The sequence below is a fragment of the Hyaena hyaena genome, unplaced genomic scaffold (genome assembly GCF_003009895.1).
Source record: "Hyaena hyaena isolate Hyena2069 unplaced genomic scaffold, ASM300989v1 scaffold_558, whole genome shotgun sequence".
NCBI classification, from domain to species: Eukaryota; Metazoa; Chordata; class Mammalia; order Carnivora; family Hyaenidae; genus Hyaena; species Hyaena hyaena.
In genome coordinates, this window is record NW_024081188.1 from 892,776 (window position 1) to 908,225 (window position 15,450).

Genomic DNA, 15,450 nt, shown 5'->3' on the forward strand with positions numbered 1-15,450 from the left:
GCAGGGCTCGAACCCACGAATCGCGAGATCATGACCTAAGCGAAAGTCGGACGTTAACCGACTAAGCCACCCAGGCGCCCCTAAAAAAATTTTTTTAACAAATAAGTAAAAATAAAATTTAAATATTTTAAGAGTATTTCTTTTTGAAAAATTCTAGTACAGATTAACTGCCAAAAAGGAAATATAATTTAAAATCATGATCCTTGGTAGCTGAAGGAAATACCATGCATGCTAATTACTCTGCATATCCAACTGTGGTTGAAATGTATGATCATACTTTCATGCTTAATGATGTCGGAAAAGACAAAAGACTTTTTTCTTATAAAATTAGAGAAACATCTATTTAAACTTAAAAAAAAAAAACCCTAAGATAGTCAACATTCTTGTAACTAGATCACTTAAGATGTCAACATTCGGGGCACCTGGGTGGCTCAGTGGACTGAGCATCTGACTCTTGGATTTTGGCTCAGGTTCTGATCCCAGAATTCTGGGATCAAGCCCCACGTCAGGCTTCATGCTGGGCAAGGAGCCTGCTTAGGATATGGGATTCTTTCTCTCCCTCTGGCCCTCTTCCCTGTTGGAGCTCTCTCTCTAAAATAAAAATAAAATTTTTTTAAAAAGATGTCAACACTCTAAATTTAATTAACTGAGGTGAAGAATGCCAGAGATTAAACTCTTAATCTTGCTATAACATCATTATCATCCTTGGAGACCCCAGACAGCATCCTAACATTTCATATTACACAAGTCTGAAGGACTTGAAGTGTGCTGGTTATTGCTCCTGTGATGTTATTATTACCGACAATAATATCTACAGTAAACTAGTTTAAGGGGCACCTGGTTGGCTCGGTCAGTCCAGCATGAGACTCTTGATCTCAGGGTTGTAAGTTCAGGCCCCACGATGGGTATACAGATTACTTAAAAAGATTTTGAGGCACCTAGGTGGCTCAGTGGTCAAGCATACAACTCTTAATTTCAGCTCAGGTCATGATGTCACAGATTTGTGAGATTATGCCCTGAACTAACAGCAAGGAGCCTGCTTGGGAGTCTTGCTCTTTCTCTCCAGTCCTCCCCTGCTTGCCTGTGCTCGCTCTCTCTCTCAAAAATAAGTGAATAAACTTAAAAAAACAAAAAATAAATTTAAATATCTTAAAAACAAGAAAGTTTTTCCTTTAATGTTTATTTATCTGTAAGAGGAAGGGAGACCGACCACAAGTAGGGGAAGGGCGGAGAGAGAGGAAGACAGAATCTGAACCAGTCTCCAGGCTCTGAGCTGTCAGCACAGAGCCTGAAACAGGGCTCAAACTCATGAGCTGTGAGATCATGACAAGCCAAAGTCACTTAACCAACTGAGCCACCCAGGCACCCCAAGAAGTATACTAGTTCTGACATTCTTGTAGGTCAACTATCTAAAGTACAGCATACTAACCACATAACAAAAAGTCATGTTATCTCTCTCTCCTTTTTTAAGTTTATTTATTTTTGAGACAGAGAAAATGAGTAAGCAGGGGAGGGTGGAGAAGGAGAGAGGGAATCCCAAGCAGGTTCCACACTGTCAGCACAGAGCCCCCGGAAAGGGCCAAACTCACAAATTGGGAGATCATGACCTGAGCCAAAACCAAGAGCTGGATGCTTAACCAATCGAACCACTCAGGCACCCCCATGGTATCTTTTTACTATCCTAACACAACTTGCTAAAGTGAATGCCATTTTCAATTTAATGATGGTTTTTTTTTTTTTTTAATGTTTACTTTTGAGAGAGAGAAAGTCAGAGTGCAAGCAGGGGAGAGGGAGAGACCGAAGGAGACACAGAATCTGAAGCAGGCTCCAGGCTGTGAGCTGTCAGCACAGAGCCCAACACAGGGCTCAAACTCACAAACCATGAGATCATGATCTAAGCCAAAGTAGGATGCTTAACCGACTGAACCACCCAAGTGCCCCTGCTGATTTAGTTTTAAAAATATTTGAGTTAATGCAGTAAGATGCTTTATGTTCAATATTTTTATTAGTTCTTGATATTTAGTAAACAGAGTATTTAAAAACTATAATATGTAGTTATGCCCCTAGTAGAGAATGTATATTCTCAAAAAGACATTTAAAAAAAATCACATGTAATCCTACCATCCAGAACTAATCACTCAGCATTTTTATGTATTTTCTCTACATATGTATGTATGTATGTATAGGTTTAACGTGCATTCTGATATTGAAAATTACTTTGTTTTAGCACAGTGAACTGGAGTCAGAACAAAACTTCAAACCTATCTGATACTTAATAGTTGTGGGAAATTATGCAAGTTATTTCCCCCCAAAAGCTGTCTCCTTATCCATAAAATGGGTATTATGTACCAATTTTGTATGGCTGTGATGAGGTTTAATAAAATAAGGTATATAAAAATACTTTGCCTAGTACTGAACATATATTAAGAGCCAAAGATGTAATTTCTATTGTTACCATTATAAATTTGCACCTTGTTATTATTATTTTAATGTTTATTTTTGAGCCAAGAAGGGGCAGAGAGACGGAGACGCAAAATTCAAAATAGGATCCAGGTTCTGAACTGTCAGCACAGACCCCAGTGTGGGGCTCGAATCCACAAAAGGTGAGAGAGATCATGACCTGAGCTGAAGTCGGATGCTTAACTGCCTGAGCCACCTAGGTGCCCCTTGCACCTTAGTATTTTTAACTTGACATTAAGTTAAATAGATTAACTCATATTTTCCCATGTCACTAAATATTCTCAAAACACTAATGACATGATACCTCCTTAAAATAGTTGCTCCGTTATTGGACTACATTTGTTTTTAACTCTTAACTATAATACTTTTTATTTATTCAGCTAACTGCTCTTTATACATAATTTTGTTTAATCCCCAAAGCAACCTCTCCCTTGAAAATTTCCCTCAGTTTCTATGATTTAAGTGGTGCAAAAAAATTTACATTTCAGTTAAGATCTACTTGATTTGTAGCAGTAGGTTCCTCCTAGAAGCATGCTGCTGAGAGAAGTTCTATCAATTGATTTTAACATAACGTTGATTTCAAAGACAGAAAAAAAGGGGCGCCTGGATGGTTCAGTCGGTTGAGTATCCGACTTTGGCTCAGGTCATGACCTCACGGTTCGTGGGTTCGAGCCCCGCGTCAGGTTCTGTGCTGATCGCTAGCTCAGAGCCTGGAGCCTGTTTCAAATTCTGTGTCTCCCTCTCTCTCTAACTCTCCCCTGCTCACGGTCTTTCTCTCTCTCTCTTTCTCTCTCAGAATTAAGTAAAACATTAAAAAATTAAAAAAAACATATTAAAAATGACAACAGTTTCACCACAATGTTAATATGCGTAATACTACTGAACTGTGCATTTAAAAATGGTTAAGACAGTATAGTTAATATCACTGTATTAAGTATTTTAAAGGTACTAAGAAGGTAGATCTTAAATATTCTTACCACAAAAAAGAAGTGGTATTGTGGAATGCCACAGTGGTAATCATTTTGCAATATGTTAAGTGTATCAAATCAGTATGTTGTATACCTTAAACTTCTGGATGTTGTACATCAAGTATACTTCCATAATATCAAAAAATAAATGGTTAAGATGGTAAATTTTATGTTTCTTACAACAGAAATATTATCAGATTAAAAAAAACTGACAGCAGGACAAATGTAGAGTCGGACTGTTGATGACTAAAGTACCTAGATGCCAGGAATCAGTCTCTTGATAACAGACACAGTTTGGAACATTAAGCCAAGCAAAGGACTATTTACTTCAATGTGAAAGAGAAAGCGAGGTTTAATAGTAGAAAACGGTAAAAGATTTTTTTTTTTTAAAGTAGGCTCCATACCCAGTGTGGAGCCCAACAAAGGGCTGAACTCACGACCCTGATGCCAAGCAAGACCTCAGCCAAGGTCAAAAGTCAGACGCTTAGCTGACTGAACCACCCAGGCGCCCCCAGATTTCTAAACCAGCATTTCCTGCCTTTCCTAGAGTGATAGGCCTAACAAATGTAGTAACATATTTTAATTCTAAAACTGAGACAATATGTGCATCAACTCTGAAAGTCTGGCTTTCTATAATTAAAATGTTAAGATTCAAAGTAATCAGTTCTTAAGAGATTTACCTTATTAACTTCCATGGTCACTATTCGATGAAGAAATTTCATCATAATTGTTGGTGCCACAGGGTTAAAACTGTCAAAAGTTTTATAAAGAAAGGTAAGGGTGAGACGATTAATCTAAAATATAACTTGTGACTGCCAGCATTACAAGAATTTCATTCTTACCTAATGTTTGATATAGCACACTCTTCCTGAATTTCTTTGGGAAACAGTAACCTTTGATTATTATCTCCACTGAGACTGTCAGAGATTATAAATATTAGAGGACACCGACCAGTATGCACATATTTCCTAAAATAAAGCAGAGCAATGTTGAAATTTAAGCTATTGCCATCTAATTCAGTTTGAGAAAACTTCACTGAAACTCACCTGAGAATTTCATGTAAAGTATGAGAATCTCGATAAAACTGGTTAGGTAAATCCTATTGAAAAATGATAAATACCAGTTTAGTTTTATTCTTGTGTAAATTTATTTTCAGATTTATATTTACCAAGTTAGGGAAAAAATGTTACCTATTCAATGTACTGTAACTAGAACTTATATGGAAATTAAGGAAAACATGAAAAAGCTAATGTCCTCACCAGTAAAATCATCAATGGGAAACCCAAGTTTCATTTCAAATTTCTTAGGGTCACTAGCAGTTACAGTTATTTTCACTAAGACATCATTTTCCAAAATCCTTCTTTTTTTTTTTTTAATTTATTTATTTATCTTGCAAGAGAGAATGTGAGCAGGGGAAAGACAGGGAGAGAGGGAGACAGAGAAAGAATCCCAAGCAGGCTCTGCACTGTCAGCACAGATCCAACATAGGGCTCGAATTTGAGAATTGCTAGATCATGAGCTGAGCCGAAATCAAGAGTGAGATGCTATACTGACTGAGCCACCCAGGCACCCTTCAAATTATTTTTTGCTTTTTCCACACTTGAGTCATTAAAATTCTAAAGTTCATCAGCTGATAGCTACTCTATTCAAGTTTACTGAAAAAAACCCGAGGTTTCTGCTATCACAGAGCCTTTACGTTATATTTTACCACTATTAATACTATGGAGAAGAGTTAATGCCACTGTCGATAAGATATATCTTGCAATTATTTACTCAATAGTTACAGCAGGATCTCAAAATTTGTCCGTACTTCAACCAGAATTATCCTCTTATCAGTTTTCAGATCATCTCCAAGCATCTGTAGTTGGTTATATTTTGTTGCTCTTAGTAGAAACTCTTTAAAAAGTGTTATCTGAGATTGATAGGGAAATGCTTGGAAGCTTGATTCTGAAAGAAAACATATTCAACACTTATACTCTCAACAAATTATGCACACATCAGCATTACACATAAGTACCTAATATACACACATATGTTCCTGAATACATTCACATATACATGAAAAGAGCTCAAAAAACATTGTAGGTTTTTTTCTAATTAGGCAAAACTGTTCAAATTCAAAATAGGATATTCATTTCAAAAGACAAAAGTCATCATGCACCACAGTGAATTTTCTATACCAATGAACGTAATATGGAATTAAATAACTTCAGAACACAGTTGTCAGTATAATGGTCACACAACTGGTAAAAAAACATTTATGTCTTTGCCTTTACAATGAAGACACTCAAAATGTGTGCTGGCTATGAATTAATTAGACCTAATCCTCAAAGAATCCTATTCTCTTCTACTGGAGGCAACTTTCCCCTCTTCTGAAATCACTGCTCTCTAAAACTGGGAAGTATCAAAGAAAATGCTCTCATACGGTTTCTTTCGATTGCTACTCTCATTTTATGAAGTTATTAATCGTGGGCAGATGCCAATCTAGCACAGGAGTGTCAACATATATTTTACTCTCAAAAACACATACCCAAAAGGATCTTGGGAATCTCAAGAATATCGATGGGGAGTTTGTTTCAAACCTCCTTTAAACAGAGACTTTTCCTACTATTTTCACTACCTTCACAGCATATCTTACCAGGATTAAACATCTTGAAATCATCTTTTTGGAAGTCTGGTAAAACTGGATTAATCCACTCTTGTACTTGAATACCATGCTCCTTGGATAGTATTTTTAGAGTTGTTGTCTTCCCACATCCAGGAGGACCTGTTATTAATAAAACAGATCCACCCTAAAAGCAAATACAAACATTAATAAAACATCAAAATCACTGGAAGGCTAGAGTATTGTTTGAATTTTCTTTCTAAATATTAATTATTTCTATAAATATTTACTAAATTTCTGGTATAAGGTGACTACATTTTACAATGATGCTTGCTGGATTATACCAACTTTAGATAAAATATGATAGTCTTATCTCCTAAAATTTAAGCCTAGCTTCTGATAATTCTTCCATTCTTGCATTATGTTCCTACCGAGGTCTACTTAGCAGCCAAATTAAAACAACTAAACATCAGCTAGATTAAGGAGGTAATGTCTGAAACAAGTATTTTTAGAGGTTGCCTGAATTCAAAAATTCAATCAATATAGACCTCTCTTTCAATTATATGCTTTAGCATTAAATAAGTATAATTACTTACGGAAAGATCTTAGTTTGGATATCAAATTCGTTAAGAATGTATATTAAGAAACTTATTTTCCAGAGTTAAAACTCTAAAGAGAGACTAGAGGTTGTAGGCAATAGAAATATCTCCTCATATTATCAATCAGATAAATAAGTTAAATCTAAAAAAATATCAGGGGACGATTTCCTATATCCCCTGGTGGACTGTAATCCTTGCTCTACTGTTTATCTTTACTAACTAGTATCAATAAGGGCTTTTGTACTTGGCTCCAGAAGAGAACCAGTCATATTTTTTAAAACGAGTAAGCGTATGAGTTATAGTGCTATCAGCTTTGAGTTTAACGATTCAATAATATGGACTAACTATGGTATCTTTAAATGAAAACAATTAGAAAACAAGGTTGTGTACTGATGACTTGATGTAAATGTGGCCAGAGGAAGATTGTGCAGGAAGCATTCAGTATTCACTAATCGTTTTTGGTAACTTTACAGGACATACCTAATGTAAAGTAATGAGAACTGACTACTTCCAAACAGATTACTTTTAAATAAAGAAGAAGATCAAGCATGGGCACCCATGTATTTTTCTTATGTAGTAAAGTTAAGTGTCTTGTTTTATGATACAGTGAGCACAGCCACAGAGCAAAAGCTTTGCTTCCAGTAAGAGAAGTGGGAGGTAGTCTCCTATCAGAACATTAAACATAAAGACTTTTGTTAACGTTCCCATCATCTATGTTATAGTAGAGTTTTTTCTTTTTTTTAATTGAAGTATAAATGACATAACCTATCAGTTTCAAGTGTACACATAATAATTTGATATTTTATACACTATAAAATGATTACCATAAGTCTAACTGTCATGTTACCATGCAAAGTTATTATAGTATTATTGACTATATCCCCTATATACATTACATTTCCATCACATTGTAATAGTTTTACTATATCCTGAAGGAAAGATTCTGCCCTGAAAAATTAAATTCAGCAAATATTTGAAGTACTTACAATAAATTTAAGAAAAAATTTTAGCTTGCCCACAGAAAAATGCAGAAGTCATCAAAATTTTCTTTGAATAAAAATGTCTTGTAATTACTGACATCACTGGACTTTTGTATAATAAAGAGTATATGATTGATAAGAGTCCAATTTCTTGGAGGGAAGAAGCTTTTAAAATTGTAGAGGAAATATTTTCAAAACACCAACATATACACACATATACCTAAATTCATTAGAGTATTAACAGTAACACAGGTAGGTTTAGCACATGATAACGTTTATATTAAAAAGGTACTGGTGAGAAAGCAGAGTGATCATTAAAAATATTAGCCTAGCTAAGAAAATGCCTGGATATAAGAAGCGTGTCAGGGAAACTGCTCAAGAATCTATACTCACAGAAGATAGAGAAAATTAAAGGCAATGAATTAAAATTTATCCTGTGTTTCCAGCTGGAACTGTATTTAAAGGTAACTATATAGCCCCAGTTAACGACGGCAAACTTCTGTACAGAAAACTGTTAGCTAACAATTATAGAAAAGTAGAATTTAAAAATCACCATTTCATAATCTTAACAAAGTAACTGATTCAGGCAAAGACTGAAAATGGATGCTAAAGCATTTCAGTGAAAGATTGCTGGGGAAGTGGACCTTTAACACTGTCAAAATTTTTCCCCATAGACTATGTGGCAGTTGCAAGGGAAACTTCTCACAGTGAAGATTTTTGACTATCATTTCCTTAATTTAGTGATCCAACTTAACATCAAAGACAGCAAGGGGCGCCTGGGTTGCTCAGTCAGTTAAGCGTCTGACTTCGGCTCAGGTCATGATCTCACGGTTCATGGGTTCGAGCACCGCATAGGGCTCTGTGCTGACTGCGAGCTCAGAGTCTGGAGCCTGTATCGGATTCTGTATCTCCCTCTCTCTGCCCCTCCCCTACTCATGCTGTCTCTCTCTCTCTCTCTCTCTAAGAAATAAAACATTAAAAAAAAATCAAAGACAGCAAGAAAACCAAACATATTTTCTCAAATGGTACAATATAAAACATACACCATGAACTAAAAAGTATTCTCACAAAAATGTTCAACTAATTAAGTCTAATTAAATCCTTGATTCAAACTTCCAGATTACAGGAAATGCAGGATAGAAGAACAAGTTAATCATCATGAAGAGGAAAGAACCTGACAAATCTAGAATGGGAGAGTTTGTGTATCACCAGGCCTGGGCTCTTCACAATGTCTTAGAGAAAAAGAGAAGGTAAATAGGACCATTTTAGATTTTAAAAGACCTAAGTAAGAGGAGTAACAATCAAATGCAATAGGTGTTCCTTGATTATATCCTGGTTGTAACAAATCAGCTGTAAATGACATTCTGCAGATAAATGGATACATGTGAATATGAAATGAGCATGAGATAACATTAGGGAATTATAATTTTGTTAGACACAGTAATATAGTTAAGAAAATGTTACTTTTAAGAAAGAGGCATACTGATGTTTCTAAAAGTCTGACTGAAATGTCATCTATGTATAATTTACTCCAAAATACTTAAGAGCAAAAATGATGGGTATTTTATGGGCCAATGAGTAATCATTTATTATTTTATTTTATGTTTGAAAAATCTCAAAATAAAGTAAGTTTAAAAAGAGAGAGAAAGAGGGGTGCCTGGGTAGCTCAGTCGGTTAAGCGTCTGACTTTGGCTCAGGTCATGATCTCGCAGTATGTGAGTTTAAGCCCTGTGCCGGGCTCTGTATTGACAACTTAGAACCTGGAGCCTGCTTCAGATTCTGTGTCTCCCTCTCTCTCTGCCCCGCCCCTGTTCATACTCTGTGTCTCTCAAAAATAAACAAACATTTAAAAAAAAAAAAAAAAGGGAGAGAGAGAAAGAATATTCTAGCTTGGAAGCCAGGATTAATTACAGAATTAGGAAGTGAAACAAAAAAATCAGCCTTAAAATGAATGACTGTTTCAGGCTATATTTAGTACAAAAACTAATACGTAATCTACTTCTTTGCTTCAGCATGAGATAATCTGATATGCTAAACATGCTAGCACCCTAACTTGTTTATTATGCTTTATTAAGCTTTAGGATGATTTACGAGGACATAAGTGAGAGAAAGAGGTACAAGGAAAGGAGAAAACTCAAAGTCTCTGAGTCTTTTTGTGAAGCTCGAAGCAGTAAATCAGAGACTTTTATTGTAATGTGATCTGGACTTAATGAACAAAGTCATCATAAAAGTTTAACCTCTTACAACCAACTGTAAATTGGAGAAACATTTGATGTGAATATATTTGAAAACACATTTCTGATTAAATTACCTGTTTTGGTTGCCTTTCTAAGACCTTAGCTTTCAACCAGGTTTCAACTTCTTCAATTTTCTTTTTATGCACAGCAAGTTCATGCTAAAAATTTCAAGTTTAAAATAAAAATTTTAACTCAGGATTTTTGGTATATTAGCACACATTAAGCATTTTTAATGAAAAAAGTAGCAAACAAGTAACATACAAGGTAACTAAAAGTCTTATTACACTTAATTTTTTAAATTGTTATGGAAACATTTTGTTCTTACGCTGATACCATTTTATGAAAATCTGGAGCAGGTTTGTAATTTTATAAATTTTTTTAAATCCTCAAATACATTTTGGGAGGAGAATAAACAAAGAGAGATATTAGATTTAAGAAAAAATAAACAGATCAATTCTATGCTGGGGTTAAATTAAATCCAAGACAAATAAGCAATGGTACAACTTCAGAGAACTTGAGAAATGCTGAACCACAGAACATTAAAAAAAAAACCTAGAATTCTTGTTTTTTTTCTAATTCATTCAGATTTTTATGAGTAGTCATCTGAAAATGCACATTCCTCTCCTTCCTAAAATTAAATTACATACACCTGTTTGTATTCTAGTTAGTACCTGAGTTTCTGGTTTGTATTTATCCACCCATGGTTCATTTTCAGATAGATAGTCTTTTGAATTTTCTGGACCATAAATCTGTTCTGAAGAAAGTGGTTTTTCTCTTTTTCTAGCTGGAAATCTATTACTTTCTAATCTGGAAGGCACATGTTTTCTTCTGTGACTTGAATTATTGACACGTAATGATGTGGCAGTAATAGAGATGCCAGTATTCTCTGAAAAATCATCAAATGATGGGTCTACCCAGTTTGTTACCTGAAAAAAAGAAATGTAAATATATTTTCTGCCTCTATTCCCTATATAAGTAAGCTACAAAAAAAATACATTCACATTCTTGCAATATTTCAAACAAAAATCTCACAATTTAATTCTTTTTTTTTAATTTAATTCTTTAAGTAAAACTGGCTTTGTATGTATTAGTTATTTTTTTACTTCATGCTAGGTAAAAATGTCTACTTGTCCACTTAACCAGGATAATGATGAATGCTATATAAAGGAACATAGAATACAAACTTAACTCTTTTTACTAATTATAATATTCCCAGTATAGAATAGGCTGATTATTCTTAAACTTATTCGTAGACTAACACAAGAATATTAAAATTATGTACTAAAAAAGAAGCAAAACTAAATAAGGAAATAAAATACTATTTTAACCATGTATAACTGTAGGAAGAGTGATACTTCTGCCTTGACCAGGTTAAATACATTCACAAACTAAGAGCCATTGCATATATCCAAATAATCCTTACCAGCTTTAACTTCTATGAAGGTATAGTCTAAGAATCCTGGTGCTATGAATAATTATTTTGGGTTTTTTTTTTTTTAAGTTAGTTTATTTTGAAAGAGAGAGAAAGTACCAGTAGTGGAGGTTCAGAGAGACAGGTAAGAGAGAGAATCCCAAGCAGACTCAGCACTGCCCACACAGTAACCGACGTGGGGCTCAAACTCATGAGCCGCGAGATCAGGAAAACAGAACTTGAATAGAACAGGAAAATCACTGAATTCTATTTCACGCACTTCTGGTATAGAAACTGTTGATCTTTCTACATTTCCCTCCATTATTACCTTTTCTTTAGAATCCTTTATAAGTATACACAGAGAGAAATGATGAATTAAGCAATTTAAACCTAAAAATATTTAGGGTTGTATGGGTGGCTCTGTTGGTTAACCATCCAACTCTTGATTTCGGCTCAGGTCATAATGTCACAGTCGTGAGACTGAGCCCCACAAAACACTTTGTGCTGACAATGCAGAGCCTACTTCAGATCCTCTGTGTGTGTCTCTCTCTCCACCCTTCTCTCGCTCATGAGCTCTTGCTCTCTCAAAAATAAATAAACATTTAAGAAAAGACTAAAAATGTTTAAGAGTATTAAAAAGTTTTTTTTTTTTAGTAACTAACATTTTTAAGATATTTTCTTAATATTCCTACAGTATAAATCTAGAAAAACCTAGCTTAGTACCTGGCTTTTGAAATTCCCTGGCTTCCTGTGTCTCCCTTTCTCTCTGCCCCGTCTCTGTTTTTGCTCTGTCTCTGTCTCTCAAAAATAAATAAATGTTAAAAAAAAAAAAAAAGTTAAAAAAAAAGGGGATCGCCTGGGTGGCATGGTTGGTTAAGTGTCTGACTTCAGTGTCTGACTCAGCTCAGTTCATGATCTCGCAGTTACTGGGTTCAAGCCCCGCATCGAGCTCTGTGCTGACAGCTCAGAGCCTGGAGCCTGCTTCAGATCCTGTGTCTCTCTCTCTCTCTCTCTCTGCCCCTTCCCTGTTCATGCTCTGTCTCTGTCTCTCAAAAATAAATAAACGTTAAAAAAAAAAGGGTGGGGGGTTGACATTCCCTGGCTAACAAGGGGGAACTTAAGGTATATTTTCCTTGAAGAATACTCATAGTTGGGAACAATATATTAGGCAATGCTAAGGAAAACCAAGTTGGGATTTAGAAGTATTTTCGGAATAAAAGTCACACTTCATTCCCACTTTAAGGATGAAAAGTCAGAAATATTATCAGCAGTGGGTAAAGAAATGAAGACCCCTGGAAAAAAAAAATTCAGTCATAGTCACCTAATTAATTTCCTCTTCTCCAGAAGACTGTCAGTAGTACTACAATTTTGGCTCTTTTCTTGTATTTTTAAGAGCATGCAAAAGTATCATCTGCTATAGTAAACTTTTTGATAGCAAATCTGATCTTGCAGTTCTTTTTTTTATAAATGTATATTTATTTTTGAAAGAAAGAGAGAGACACCTGTGTGAGTGCATAGGAGCGGGGAAGGGGAGAGAAAGAGAGACAGAGAATCCCTTTTTTGTTTTTTTAATTTATTTTTGAGACAGAGAGAGACAGAGCATGAGTGGAGGAGGGGCAGAGAGAGAAGGAGACACAGAATCTGAAACAGGCTCCAGGCTCTGAGCTGTCAGCACAGAACTCAATGTGGGGCTCAAACCCACAAACCATGTGATCATGACCTGAGGTGAAGTCGGACGCTTAACCGACTGAGCCACCCAGGCACCCCGAGACAGAGAATCCCAAGCAGGCTCTGTACTGCCAGCAAGAGCCCCACTGAAGGGCTCGAACTCATGAACCATGAGATCATGACCTGAGCCAAAATCAAGATCAGAGACTTAAAATGATTGAGCCATTCAGGCACCCTTAATCTCATAATTCTAATCTGCATGTTACTTATAAATTTTACTTTTATTTCTTACATAAATGTGGACCCCCATTTACTGAAAAAAATGAGAAAAATTATTAAACAAAGTTTAATAATTTACTTATGATCAGAAAAAAATAAGAACCACCACTAGAAAATAGCTACCCTGCAAATGAGTATGATACCACCTGATCCCCATCCTATTCTACCAACTAGCCTTGCTGAGAACTGGCACACTATAATACATGATTTCTACGAGGCACTGCTTGTTGTTCAGCTTTAACACTAACTATGACTCATGTATTTCTTTTTCTTCTACTGACCTTTCATTCAAGAGTTTTCAGCCTTTTCTTTGTGATTGAGATTATAATCACTTTTTAAAAATTAAGGTTGTGCTTTTAGTCATTTCACAACTTATTATCACAATTTTTAGATCATTAATTATAGATACTGGACATTGTTACTTTGATGTCAATAATAAGTCATTAAGAACATACACATATACATATACCTTTTTTTTTTTTTTGACAAATATTACATGGCCATTTTAGCGGATCATACCTTTGTGGAAGATACCTTTGGTCTAAGATAAGTTTTTGACATTATAAGCTTTAATAGTTCCCATCCGTAGTATACAACCTGTAGTACATTAAAGTATACTTCACCTAGAGGGGAAAAAAAAGGAAAAAAAAATCAAAATAGGAAAAACTGTAAAATAGAAGTATAATAACATATACCAGTGTAATCAACAGTATAATAAAGGTTCAAGAACTAGTGAAAGACATCATAGCAAATATAGATGAAGAAGTCAAAACGCTACAATAAAGTGTACCTTCAATTACTATTAACAGTATCAAATAATCTACTTGTGGTATTAAACATAGTCTTTCACAAGTACTCAGTAATATATTAGAGAAAACAGAAAAAACACATACTTCACATTTTATCAGTAAGAAAAAAATGAGACAATTCTATTTGTGTAGTTTTTATGCTGAAAACTAAAATTTCCTTCACTTTAAGTTACCATTACAGGGTTTTAGTTTTTTTTCCTCCCACAAAATTTCAATAACACTGACCATATAACAAATGCAGACTTTCACTTATTTTGGAAAAAGACTTTAAATCTAACCGAATAACAACTCTGTTTTCCTTACTTAAACATACTAGGAAATTTGGGGGTAACACTGTGTTTTCCGACTTTAATAATTTTTCAATGTTTATATAAACTAGTGAATTCACCAATATTAAATTAGCTAGAAGCAAAGTTTTTTTTTTTTTTTTTTTTTAAAGATCTGCAACCTTATAAACTGGAAAGTGTTAAGGTCTGCAAACTTATAAACTGGAAAGTGTATTAGGCTTTACGGTTTGGATGTACGCACAGTTTATATGTGTAAAAGCTTCCATCACGAGAAAACAAACCATACACACACACAAACTGTTCACTATTAGAGACGTTTTTACTTTGGACTTTCAGAGGTAGTTAGGTGGAAAAAAGCAGCTGTTGAATAAATATAGTTGGCAGGTCGAAATAAAAGATGCAGACTGTTTTTACAATCAGGACTCCAGTTGGTCTTTGGAAACAAGACTGACAATTACTTCCTTTAAAAAAGAAAATAACTGTCCCAGATGATGGATGCTAGTTTCCTGAAATGAGATGTCAGAGATAGAAAAGACCTCCAAGAATATTTCTATTCACCCTCCCACTCCCCGCCACACACACTGCAGGGGGACACTAAGACCAGACACTCGTCAAACGTCACTGCTACTAATCAGCCGAGATGCGCTCGCATGCCCCGACCCCAGGCCAGAGTTCTGCACCCCCACCCTCTCATCTCCAAATGGGACGGGCAAGCCGAGAGGAACGAAGAGGGCTCGGGAAGGCGTTAAGGCACAGATGAGTTCGAGGCTCTAAGATACATATATACTACAGCCGCAGCCGCGACAGCCTTACTTTCCGGGAGCTGCATCCCCTCGTGGGCGGAGAGGAGCGGGGGAGCCCAAGCTCTCCTCCAGCGGAAAGGCAACCGCCTGGCCCTACCCGGGCGCAGCGCCGGGCCTCCCAGAAGTCCCGCCTCCCGGGGACCTTTTAGACCAGTCGGCGCTTACGCGACACAGGCAGAAGGGCGGCCGCCCACGGCGCCTGTGACCTAGGCATCTACCGCATTGCCTGACGCGAAGCGCGGACCTGACCTGTGCTCTAGCCTGGGACAATGCACTGAAAACGTGCTATAGGAGGCCAGGTAACCGGTGATCGGTGACTAGACGGTGAAGATGGGCCACGAGCG

At 35.9% G+C, this 15,450-nt stretch overlaps 1 protein-coding gene across 1 annotated transcript in view; it reads right to left on the reverse strand.

Annotated features, from left to right (window-relative positions):
- Positions 1-15,248, reverse strand: part of RAD17 (RAD17 checkpoint clamp loader component) — a 34,087-nt gene extending 18,839 nt beyond the window's left edge. The window contains exons 1-9 of the mRNA XM_039256051.1: positions 15,117-15,248; positions 13,727-13,830; positions 10,521-10,775; positions 9,924-10,007; positions 6,067-6,220; positions 5,239-5,375; positions 4,475-4,527; positions 4,271-4,396; positions 4,109-4,178 (exon numbers count right to left, since the gene is read on the reverse strand). Of these exons, the coding sequence (XP_039111982.1) occupies positions 4,109-4,178; positions 4,271-4,396; positions 4,475-4,527; positions 5,239-5,375; positions 6,067-6,220; positions 9,924-10,007; positions 10,521-10,775; positions 13,727-13,830; positions 15,117-15,132 (999 nt within the window). The 5' untranslated portion in view covers positions 15,133-15,248. The remainder of the gene's footprint in view (positions 1-4,108; positions 4,179-4,270; positions 4,397-4,474; positions 4,528-5,238; positions 5,376-6,066; positions 6,221-9,923; positions 10,008-10,520; positions 10,776-13,726; positions 13,831-15,116) is intronic.
- Positions 15,249-15,450: the final 202 nt, after the last annotated feature.